At 50.0% G+C, this 12,079-nt stretch overlaps 1 protein-coding gene across 1 annotated transcript; it reads right to left on the minus strand.

The window, feature by feature from the left end:
• LOC134490973 (receptor expression-enhancing protein 6-like) lies at positions 1-8,544 on the minus strand. The gene is made up of 5 exons (XM_063294378.1): positions 8,394-8,544; positions 3,675-3,768; positions 2,963-3,101; positions 2,518-2,686; positions 1-108 (listed from the first exon to the last, which is right to left on the minus strand). Exons 1-5 carry the CDS (start codon positions 8,506-8,508, stop codon positions 65-67), a joined length of 561 nt encoding a protein of 186 aa, XP_063150448.1. The 5' UTR covers positions 8,509-8,544; the 3' UTR covers positions 1-64.
• Positions 8,545-12,079: the final 3,535 nt, after the last annotated feature.

Raw genomic sequence — 12,079 nt, forward strand, 5'->3', positions numbered from 1 at the left:
TTTCTTGAGCCTCCGCAGCTCAAATCTGGTCATCCTTTATTTTGGATCACTAAAAGGGCGCCACTCAGTCCTCTGCCTGCAGGGATTGTTTCAGGACTTCTTTGGACACTGCAAAACAAGGAAAACAAAATAAAAGAAGGCTCCCTGCCTGGAAAGCAGGAGAAAAGCTCTCCCGTCCCTGAGGAAGGGAGCTTTGAAACAGGGCCGTGGTTTCCCCAGCCAAAACCACCCCCAGCTCTAATTTTCTGTGGCTCCAGAGCAGTGTTTCTCCACCGTGGCACCTTTAAGATGTCTGGACTTCAACTCCCAGAATTCCCCAGCCAGCATTCTGGGAGTTGAAGTCCAGACTTCTTAAAAGTAGCTGAGGTTGAGAAACTGCTCCAGAGAGTCTCAGAACAGTCTCTTCCCAGCCAGTGTCTTTTCTGGACAGGGAAGAGCAAGATCAGCCTCATTGACTTTGCGCCAAAGTTAAAGCGTCCTTAAGCTGGGCCACCTCCCCGCAGATGAGCCCTCTTCCAAGCCAGTCCAAAATGTGATCAAAACCTGGTGAAGCCTTCCCCAGAGCTGAAAAGCAGGAATTGGGCATATGCATTGTGTTGCTTCTAAAACTGTGTGTCCTGACTTAAGCAAAAAACCACGCTGAGACAAGGAATTAGTCTCTAGTGTTTATTAACTGCTCTAGTAGACAGAAAATGCTGCCAAACTGAAGGAGCGTGGGAAACCCAGACAGATAAACCCCCAAACTCAAGGTGGTTCTATTCTGAGTTTCTTTGAAAGACAGTTCAAAGCCTCTAAACTACGCATGCGTTTCCCCCCCTGGATAGGGGCCCCCTCCTGCTCACCATCTGTACTCGTGACACTTTGTTTCTCAACCTTGGCCACTTTAAGATGTGTGGACTTCAACTCCCAGAATTCCCCAGCCAGGGAGTTGAAGTCCACACATCTTAAAGTGGCCAAGGTTGAAAAGCACTGTTCTAAAGGGAGCCCACCCGGCAGTGGCCAGGTTCACACAACCCATTAGGCAAAGCCAAAATGGAGTTGGGTTATCCGCAGTTCAGCATCTTGCCTTAGCATCGTGTGTGAAGCAGACTGTGAGACTAAACCGTGGCGTGGTTTCCTTGCTTGGGCACAGCATGTTCCACAAACACAACAATTGTGGTTTGTTAACCCGTCGCATTTTGAAGAGCTGCCAAAACCAACCACATTCCTGAACGGCATCTAAGCCTTCTTATGAGATCACACCTGTTCGATCTAATCAGGGTTTTATTATTTATTTTCATCTAGATTGTAAAAAATATGCCCTGGAACTTGCTGGCTGGGGAATTCTGGGAGTCGAAGTCCACACATCTTAAGGTGGCCAAGGTTGAGAAACAATGATCACTGAACACTGGTGGCTACACAGGCTGGAGGTATGGGGCATATAGTCTTCCTCAACAAATGGAAGGGAATTTTTATGATTCCAACTTTTAGCCTGGCTTTGCCTGCTGCCCTAGGCCATTAATGTAATCTGTGTGTGACGTCACTATGGCTTCCGCTTCACACCTGTCCAGCCACCATGGTTCCTAAACCCTGGCTTATCCCTCAGTTTAATGGGTGAACTAAGCCACAACCTCAGTGATCAGGCAGTTCCAAAATACAATTGAAGGAAGTCTCTGCATTTTACAGGATCTGGGGGCAGGAAGGGAATCAGGATGAAAACAAACGAAACTGAATTCTTTCTTTCAGAGGAAAAAATATGCAGCTCCCAGGTAGGCCCGCACAGTTGATGATAAAAATCTGATGGAGAAATCTCGAGGAGGAGAATGTATGGGCCACGTATTGGACTCACTCATTCTCACCCCTAAGCAAATATGTATACATGCCGAAGTAATGTTTATCCCTCTTCGATTTCTGCATTTGGCTGTAAGGGGTTGCATGTTTACAGGGATGTTGTTCAGTTCTGTTTTTTTTACTGGGAATTTCGCCAGAAAAACGAAGGCCCTGCGCTCCTTCCCCCCGCCACACACCTTCCACCTAAAAGCCGGTCCCCAACGTGCCACCTTCAATGGTTTCCTGGCTCCCTAACCAGCCTGGCCCACAAACAGGAGGTGGGCAGACCGAGCCGAGCCCCGTCGTCCAGCATCCCCTTTATCCCCCAAAATGACTCTGCACCCCTCAGAGGAGCACTTGGGAAACTTCCGTGGGGGGCAGCCCTGGGCTTTGTTTCCAAGCGTGCCCACCTGCTCAGACAGAGGGTAATGCCAGCCTGCTCCCCGACCATAACAGGGCATGACTCAGGAACACAGATAAGCTGCTTTTCTGAACCCAGCCACCGGAGAGCACAAAGGGCAGGGTACGCCCTCGCATGCCCACGAGAGGAGCGAAGTTCAAATCCTGCCCTTTCTCCCGCCTGAGACACCTTGCTTCGGAAAAGAGCCGCCCGCGCCGCGCCAGCCATTTTGGGAGCGTGCCCACAAGCTCCAGACAAGCCCAGCAACCCCAAGCGGCTGGGGCCCCCCGCGGCACAGGGCCACCTACCTTCCCGGGAGGCCGTGGAAGTGGCACTCGCAGCCCGCCCGCTGAGGTCGCTGAGGACACTGTCCACCGTCCGGTGGTGCTTCAAGAACCAGGGGCGGATGAGGCTGCGGTACAGCATCTGGGAGCCGTTCCACGAGAAGGGCGCCATGCACCACAGCAGGAAGATGCACTGGGAGGCAGCGGATGGTCCAGAGGGTTAGGATCCGCCCAGGATGCTCCAGGAATTCCCCCTGCACCTGATCCAGCCTGCACTGACCCTGGCCGATGCACGGAGCCAGCGCTGGCCATCATCTGACCGCCCCCGGCCTGCAACCAGCATCCTGAGATAGACTACCCCTGAACGTGGAGGGTACAGTGACCATCTCCACCGATTGCCGCCCACTGTACTTTAAAGGCAGGTCCTGTAGCCCCGCCCCCTCCAGCCCCTTCCTCCCTTCCCATTTACCTTGCCAGCATAGTAAAAGGGGAACCAGAACAGGAAGGTGTCGGAAAAGAACTCTGCCACGCTGAACATGCCGTACACCACCCAGTAGGTCAGCCAGGTCGTGTCATCATCCTTGGTGGGGCTCTCGATCGCGCGGATGCTGAAACCAAGACGGGAGGAGTCAACCCCTCGGCTGCTCATGTGGGCGGGAAGGTCTGCCAGCAGACAGGCACCCGGGGAAATGCGTCCCCCGTGCCAGGCCTGTGAGAAAGGCACAACTCCCAACGCTGGCATCATCTCCCCACCCCCGGCCATGTGGTCTCCCCACAGACAAGATCCTGAGATCCTCAGGACATGAATCCAGATTGAAGCATCCCCAAAAGATGTTTGGTGCACTGACCACTCCCTGGAAGTTAGTTCCAACATCTTTACTTCTCCACTCACCCCCAGGGACCAGACCACTTTAAACCACACCAAGCTGACCTCAGCCAAGCCCAAAACCAGGAAGGGGGGCCACACTCAGCTAGTGCTTTGATGGGGGACCCCCAGGACAGTCACGTCGACTTGCTGTCGCCAACTCCCTCCTGCTCCAGGTGGTTGCCTGGCTGAGAGTGAAGCAGAAGCACCTTGCGAGCCTCCAAAACGGCTGCAACGTTTCAGATGCCAAACCAGATGCCCGCAAGCTGCCAAAAGGGAAGGAGAAACATGGCTTGCTCTTCACAGGGAGACTTACGAGACATAAGCCGGATAGAGAAAGCCAATGAGGTTGCAAAGCAGGGAAGCCCCGTATCCAAACATCAGGTAGAGTCCCACGCAGGTCATGAAACCTGGACGGGACGGGAGAGACGTGTTTATTTCCCCCCCGTGAGAGGCGGTCGGGGCACATCAACCCTGAAGAGTGCATAAAATGCTTTTACTAATTGTTTTAACCAATTTTTTCCCCCACCGTAAGCTTTTAAGGAGAAGAGGCATGGAAAACGTTTTAAGCAAATGAATAAATGTCTGTTTCTCGTCTGTCCCCTCCTTCCACGTATGCAGAGACACAGGAGGGAGCACATGCACAGGCAGATGCTGATGAGCCGTGCACGCGGCTGAAAAAACCAAGCCATTTGCCTTTTTGCAGGCTAGCTGAACCAGAATCCATGTTCGATCAAAACGTAAACCTCTTTGCAGGCCGGTGATCTAGCAATCAGGATGGACAATGAGCTTAACGAACTTATGAAGACCCCTCAGCCTTGTGATGCCCACCCAATCCACCTGAATACGTACATACATGCATGGAAAGCTAGAGTGGACTCAGGGAGCAAGTGCCAAAGAAGATCAATGCCTGATTGACAGATAAAACACCACCACCCCCAATTATCCTCCAAATTATAACATTCCATGAAGGACGGATGAAAACCAGCTGGCCAGGGTTCAACCCTTTTAGGCTGTAGCACAGAAGGCACAGAGGAGCTGTGTAGGCGTGTGAAGTGTGCAAGGATGCGTGCCCAGAGTGTAGGAGCATCTCTAGTCTTTGTATTTGCCTCCTCTCTTTCTGTAATCAAAGAGCTCTTTCTGTAATCAAAGAGCTGCGAGACCACTGGCGGTAACTGTCTGACTGCTAATCAAAGTTACCTTCCTTTTTACATCAGCGGAGAACCCCGTGTGGATCGGCGATGCGTCCCCGATTAGCTGTACTGGAACTGAGAAACGTATTCAAGCCTTCGTTCCATCCAATTGTTTCACGGAGCGTTGTCACCTTCCATCGTCACGGTGTCCGTGGGGGAGGAGGGGTCCTTCATGTTTTCCCCCTCCCAAGAGATGCCTCCCATAGACATGAATTAATTCTGAATGGGGTGCAGGGTCTGGACACTCAACCCCAGATCTCCTTGGGGCATCTCAGCCCCGTGATAGTCTGCCCCAGTGTTTCTCAACCTCGGCAAGTTTGAGCAGGCTGGGGAATTCTGGGAGTTGAAGTCCACCCATTTTAAAGTTGCCAAGGTTGAAAAACACCAGTCTACCCTGAACAGGAGAGCAGTGAGAGTCATATGCAGGTCAGATGAAAAATCCTGAATGCTCCAAGCTCCTTGAAGGAAAGGTAGGGTATTAATCATTTTTTGAAGTACAGGTAGTCCTTACTTAACAACCACTGTTAAGTACGGTATTATTCTGATTTTATTGAACTTTAACTGTTTTATTGTGAACCACCCCAGGGTCCCCCGAGTGGGGGAGATGGGCAGTAATAAAAATACGATAAATAAATAAAATAAACCCTTCATTGAGTGACAGTTCGGACTTACAACAGTGCTGAAAAAACTGACTTACGACCAGTCCTCACATTTACAACCATCCCAGAGTTCCCCATAGTTACATCATCACGACTTGGGCGCTTGGCAACCAGTTTGCACTTATGATCAACTTTGTAAACCACAGAGGTCCATCACCCCACTGCAACACCGCTTTGCTCTGCGGCGAGCCTTTGCTCTGCGGCGAGATTTATATCCTCTCTCCCACCGCCTGCAGGCAAAGAACCAGCTGCTTTCCCAATTGTAGGTTCAAAAGGAACATTTTGGAATCGAAGGAGAGTTTCCAAAGCGATGTCTTGCCAGTTTCTTAAACTTCCAGGGTCTGGGGAAAGGTCCCAAAATGGGGGGTGGGGGGCACAGAACAGGGGGACCCCGATTAACTGGAATGATTCTAGGGCCTAACTCACATAGAGGGTACTAAGTTGGGGCTGCTGGTGGTGGGAAGTGTTTTCATTCCTGCTCAACCAGCATAGCTGCCTATTCAAGGCCAGCTGTGCCTTCAACCCCGGCCTACCTCGCAGGGTTGTCATCCCAAGCAGGAAAGGCCACTTTAAAGAAGGTGTAGTGGAAGTAGGATTGAGTTATACATCCCTGAGAAATCAAAGTGTTTCTCTCAAATACTAGGGTGGTGGGTGGAGAAATTCTCCAGGAAAAGAGCACAAGGCTTTATACTAGAACTTATTAGCACATAGTAGCAAGACCATAAATGTCTGTTTGGGTGGTTAGTTTAGGATCTACCTAGCCATTGTGGGTTGTAAACCATGGTTTATGGGTTAGCACAGTATAGGAGAGCTAGTTTGGTCTAGTGGTTAAGGCAACAGGCTCGAACCCAGGAGACTGAGTTCGAGTCTCGCCTTGGGCACAAAGCCAGCTGGGTGACCTTGGGCCAGTCACTTTCTCTCAGCCCCAGGAAGCGAACAATGGCAAACCACTTCCGAAAAACCTTGCCAAGAAAACTGCAGGGACTTGTCCAGGCAGCCTTGGAGAATTGGGCATGACTGAATGGATTAAAAAACAACATGGGAACCCAGTGGATTTTTTTTTTTTACAGTGAAAAATAGCTTGATCTTCTCCTAACTACAACAGGAAGGGGTTTTAATGCCAGTAGAACAAAACAGTTGAGAAACAGGCCTGGATACTTGGTTGCCCAAGCTCACTTCTGTTCTGCCTCCCTCTGTACTTGAGAACAGAGAGGCTGCCAAGCTGCTCTGGGGATTAGCGCAAAAGCACAGGAGGGCTTTGAATACGCAACAGCATGCTGTGAACAGGATTATTCTTGTAAACTGAGGATCAAGCAGATTACAGCCTCATCAGGAGGTGACAGGATTCCCAGCCGCAGCTAGATTCAGATGGCAACATGCTTCACCGCAAGAAATAAACAGGACAGACAAAAGAGGATGCTTGCAAAACAGGGCCTCGTGGAACTCACTGCCACAAAATGGTTTACCACTCAGACAGCTTATTCCTTGGGCAAAAAAAAAAAAAAGTGGGGGGATCAGACATGCCAAGAGTACAGTCCATGAACAGAGGACATCTGAACCTTCTTTTGCAAAGGCAACCAATCTCAGGGAACAATTTATTCCTCCTCCTCCTCCTCCTCCTCCTGGTTTAAGCATAAAGAAGAGAAAGCAACTCGTCTCCCGCTTGGGAGAGGGAAGAGGATTATTCTGATTCCTGTAGGGAGCTCCCGTTCAGCTCCAGGATTTTATTCTTCACTAAATAAAAGAGGCTTTTCGTGTTGGGCCCTTCTGGGCAGAGCAAGACAGCTCCCACATTAAGGAACCTCATGATGGCTTAAGGGAATGGTACCTGCCACACACTGAGATGCTGGCTGTGCTCCCACGGCCCCATTTTGGTGGCATCCAGCAGGCTGGCGCACAGAGCAAGGGACGGTGTAAGTAGGAGACGAGGAAAGGATGAACAATAACCAGCTTGAAAAGGGGCTAAGAAACATGGTGTATCAGGGGACACAGAAGAAATATGGGAGCAGAAATCATAGGAGGACCAGGAATAAACCACGACTGAGGCCAGGGATCCTCAAGTTTTCATATCTGAAGTCCCACCCATCACTTCTTCAGGGTCTGGGTCCCTCCTGGACAGAGGCAAAAGTAACTTTTTCCAAGATGGGCATTTATATATTCCCAGGCACCCTCCCCTTAGGGCTATGATGTACATTAAATAATATACCTGGAGTTTCAATAGTTTATCAGGGTCTCTCCTAGACCACTTGAGCACCACTGCTCTAGGCACCCTCCCTGCCCTACAGCTGCTGGCCACAACCCCCTGCAGAAGCTTGACCCGGTCATCCTCCCCCCCCCACCCAAAACCCTTTGAAACAAAGCAGCTGAAACTCAGGAAAAAGGCACAAGAAAGGGGCCCAGAGAAATGAGACCCCTTGCTGTGGGGAGGTGTGCAAGGGAGAGACTGAAAACAGGGGCTTGGATTTGTCTCAAGTGTAAAATCCAGGTACAAGAACCACCAACAGTGGGGTGGGGGAGGCCAGAGCCAAATACTTTTGCTTTCTTTTTCCTGTTTCTGTTATATTACCTGTTATTATACCAAGGCTTTTAGCCGCCCAGAGTTGCTTTCCGAGACAGGCAAACGGATATAGATTCAATAAAATAGGTTAATGATACAGGGAGACCCAGCTAACAAGGAAGCGAGGGGGAGCGGGCACCTCCTGCCCCCAAAGAGACAGATCAGTGAAGCAAGCCCGTTGCAAGGTAAAGCCCACCCCTGGGCCAAAAGCTCTTCTACAACGGATGGTCGTAACCCCTCAGCGGAGGGGCGGGGGGAGAGAGAAGGCACTCAGCATATGCTCAGAGATCCCAGCTTCAAGCCAAGGTGATCCCTGGGCAAGGCGGGCATAGCAAGCACTTTGGAGGGCGGGGGGCGCAGGGAAACTGCCCCAGCCGGCCCCCTCCGCAGCGCGTCTCGCCCGGATCGGCGCCAGCAAATCCGTTGCTCCCGCGGGAGTCGGCGGACCTCGGAGGAAACCGAGAAGGAAAGGAAAAGACACGCGGGGCCGACTGGATCCCGGACCGCAAGCCAGTGAGGAAGGCCCCCCCTTTACAGAAGGGTAGGCTCCGCTCACCTCCACGGGGCCGGGCAGTTCCCCCCAAGCGGGGGCCGGGCGGGAGGGGGCAGGGAGGAGCGCTGCTCACCTGTGGCCAGGTAAGACCGCCTGACGCCGCTCTTGGCTTCCAGCGCCCCCAGCGCGTCGCCCAGCCAACCCGGCCGGGCCAAGAAGGACTCGAAGCGGCACGCGGGGGTGCCCATGGCGGCCGAGGGTCAGAGCGCGACGCGCCGGCCCCGCACCTCCGACCGATCCGCCCGGACAGCGGGCGGAGCTCTCGCCAGGTGGGCCCCGCCCCTGCCACGGGCAGCCAATCGGGGGCGGGGACGACAGGTGGCGAGCGGCGGCTCTTCGCGGGAGGAAGCGGGTTTCTGGGCACGGGCCGAGCGAGAATTTAAGCCGGTTGGATCGTCAGGATCGTTTCAAGCGAATATTTAGCAGGCAGCTTTATAGGCATAGTTTCCCGAGCGAATCTGCGGTTAGGCTTCAAGAGGAGCTAGAGCGGGCTGAAGCTATCTGAGAGCTTCGGCTTTCTGCAGTGAGTTTGTAACCAGTCCCATTTAGAATCTTGTATTTTCTTGGTGCGCGATCTTAAACGCACCCTGTTGGCTGTGTATCCGGATGTCTGTGGGGGCTTGGCCTAGCCTTGCAAACCCATCATAAAGTCTTTGGAGACTAAAGCTCTTAGGTGCCTTGGTGAGTAGACAAAACAAGCCCCAGCTTGCCAAAACGTGCATACGTGGCAAACGTGATAGAAATTCAGGCGTCCCCTCCTGCGGATTCTTCTCTAACAGTTGCCCTCCTATTCTCTCCAAAGGCCAGAAACTCAATTTTGCTCCGTCTCAAGATTGACAGGGTTGATGTGCTTATTTACACAGACCCACATATACATATATAAATACAACTCTGCAGTTAGTTCTAATGATGCAATTTTATAGAGAGATTTCTTAAAAATAAAAACTGCTTCTACTTGGATCTTATCATCAAGAAGCAGCAAGTTAATGTCTAAGGCAGTGTTTCTCAACCTTGGCTGCTCTTAAGATGTGTGGACTTCAACTCCCAGAATTCCCCAGCCAGCATGGTTGGCTGGGGAATTCTGGGAGTTGGTCCACACACCTTAAAGTGGCCAGGGTTGAAAAACACTCATCTAAGGAATGAATAAATAAATAGTGACTTATTCTACTGTTTAAAAAGTTGGGCTCTTCTTGAACTGTTACTGAAGTTTCTTTTCAAGGCTTCAGGCTGAATCTTTTTGCCCGACCACAAGTCTCACTTAATTCTTTGGGGCCTATTTCTGAGCATCAAATGCTCAGCATCAAATTGCTGAACTGGGCATCACCTGGTGCTTATTAATTCAGGAGTAACCCCCCCCAGTGAATCCGAAACCTTCTAACAGCAACATAAAACAGGCTGCAGCTGTCAATAAGCACAGTAGTTAGGAGTTACAAACTCAGCTGGATTTATTTTAGAATAAATACACATTGATTGTATTACAGGGCTGGGTTAGGTGATCCTGCCTCCGTGGCTGAAGTCCTCAGCATCCAGCCACGTTTTTCCCATGTGTGTCACGTGAATCCAGGCTGTAAGATGAGGCCAGGATGTGATTTGAGCCCAAGCAAATAGATTCATTCAATCAACAGGGTGGCGTCTACTGCAAACTGACCACTCTTAACTCAAATCTCCTGCTTATTCTTCCACTCTCAAAAATCTTAACTCATTCTATAGTGATGGCAAGGAGAAATAACATGTAGAAAGCCCCAGGTTTTTTTTTTGGAACCTACAACAAAAAGGTGCAACAGAAAAGATTTTGGCCAGCTGCACCTTTTCACATAATGTTGAAATCCATTTCCCACCACCTGGTTTTGGGTTGCCGCATAAATAGTCGGTCTGTATGTTCAGCTCCAGAATTTGCCATCCCTCTGTCTATCTTTCAAATTTCATCACCGCCCATCTCACTCAAAGAGCCAAGTGTATCATGTAAACTCACCTCTGTGGCTAAATTATGCTCAGTCAGTTTTGTGCAAAGTCAGAAACTTTCAGGTCAAATGTTTCAGGAGAGCTGGGCTTGTGGTGGTGGCCAAAAAATCAGGGTCTGGTAGTACCTTTTCCAACCCACAAATTTTATTAAAAGGCAGAAGTTTTCCTCCTGTAATATCCTTGCTGCAGCTCCCAAGTCAGAAAAAGTGCTACCAGGATCCTTCTGATTTTCAAGGTAACTGGGTAAAAAAAATGCTTCATCTCACCATGAGTAAGCTAGTTATGGATTATACATACACAACGCTCCACTCCAGATTGGGAGTGGAGCTATACATTGATGTGGTTTTCCCAGAGTTTCATCTTTCCCAACACAGTTGCATAAAATCCTGTACGCTGAATAAATAGGCTTGAATGTGAAGCGTCTTAGCTGCAAGTGCACATTTTATCTCTTGAGCAATGGGCCTTGCTCCAACCCGTGGATCTGTGCGGTGCCCTCAGGGAAGTAAACAAGGCCCACCCCTTCTGCACTTAGGATTTCTTGCCTATAATGGTCCTTCCAGAATATCAATTAAACCCAGATATCTGCTGCTTTGAACCTGATTGCCCAGATGACCTTTGCTCAGGCTTCAGTGAAGCTTAAGAAATGAAGTGGCGCAACCCTGCAAATTAACTCTCTGTGTGCTGGTTTGGGGGCAGAGGCAGTGAGATCAATTTCTACCTGGAAAGATCCATATATTTTTTTCCCCTTTAAATTAATGTGCAAGATGCACTTAATTTTGCCTTCCTAACATTTTCTCCATCCTTGAAAGCTCTACTTCGTGGCTTTATGCTTATTCATCCATGTGTTAGAATTTTATTTCCTTACCAGGTTTGTTTCTGAGCCGGGACCAAAGAAAGACACAGACTCTGCACGTGGTCAAGGGTTCACTGATTTTAGAATTCCACACCACTTTTAATAGAAAAGTGGTAGATTTTTTTTTTTAAATTATTGTTTCAAAAGTTATTTCCTATCACATCTAGACAACAGCACTAGATTTATCTTGAAACCAGCGTGCTACTTCAAATCTAGACTGGGGAATAAACAGTAAAATCTCCTTCCAATTGATTTCTTAAGTTTCCCAATAACTTCACCATGGGCAGTTTTTTTGGCAAACAACATGGAAGCAATTTATCACTGCCTTTTTCTGGGATTGTTTCTGACTTTCCAGTCTAGACTACAGCTTTGGGATTTCCTTGTGGTCTCCCGTCCAAGAAGCTGCTCCTCCTTCAAGCATAATGAAGGGGGAGATGGGCGGTGATAGAAATGTGAATAATAAATAAATAATGGAAGGTGAGTGACCTTGATCCATCACGCTGGAAGTCTATTATGTCTCAGAAAACTGAGATAGAATAGGGCAGGGCGTTACCTTGGTAATTCTCTTCTGCTTTTAGGAGGAAAGGCGGGTAACAGAAAAAAATGAAAAGACTGGGTTTTTATTAAAAAAACCCGTAGTCCCTTCGATTAACCCTACTGGTAATCAAGGCGTCTTTCAGCAGGAAACCACAACTCCCAAGAGGCCTTGCGGCCAACCCCCCCCGCCCCCCTCCCCTCGTCTTCCAGCAAAGCCACTTGGCCCGGTAATCCCCAATCTCCCGCCTTGGCTTCCCGTCGCCATGGTAACCGTGCGCCTCCGAACACGTGGAGCGGGGCAGCCGCTCCGGGTCTCCCGGGGGCGGTCGTGGGGTGAAAATCGAGGCCCAGGCTTCGAAGGGACCGTAGGCCGCGTTGCGGTATAAGGGGCAGGGCTCTCGCCGTCC

The sequence above is a fragment of the Candoia aspera genome, chromosome 1, assembly GCF_035149785.1.
Source record: "Candoia aspera isolate rCanAsp1 chromosome 1, rCanAsp1.hap2, whole genome shotgun sequence".
NCBI lineage: Eukaryota > Metazoa > Chordata > Lepidosauria > Squamata > Boidae > Candoia > Candoia aspera.

Coding starts and splice junctions, on each gene's coding strand:
- LOC134490973 (XM_063294378.1), bottom strand. CDS start 8,508: ATGGGCACCCCCGCGTGCCGCTTCGAGTCCTTCTTGGCCCGGCCGGGT. Junction 3,769..8,393: donor GCGGTCTTACCTGGCCACAG/GTGAGCAGCGCT, acceptor CGTCCCGTCCAG/GTTTCATGACCTGCGTGGGA. Junction 109..2,517: donor TTCCACGGCCTCCCGGGAAG/GTAGGTGGCCCT, acceptor CTTGTTTTGCAG/TGTCCAAAGAAGTCCTGAAA.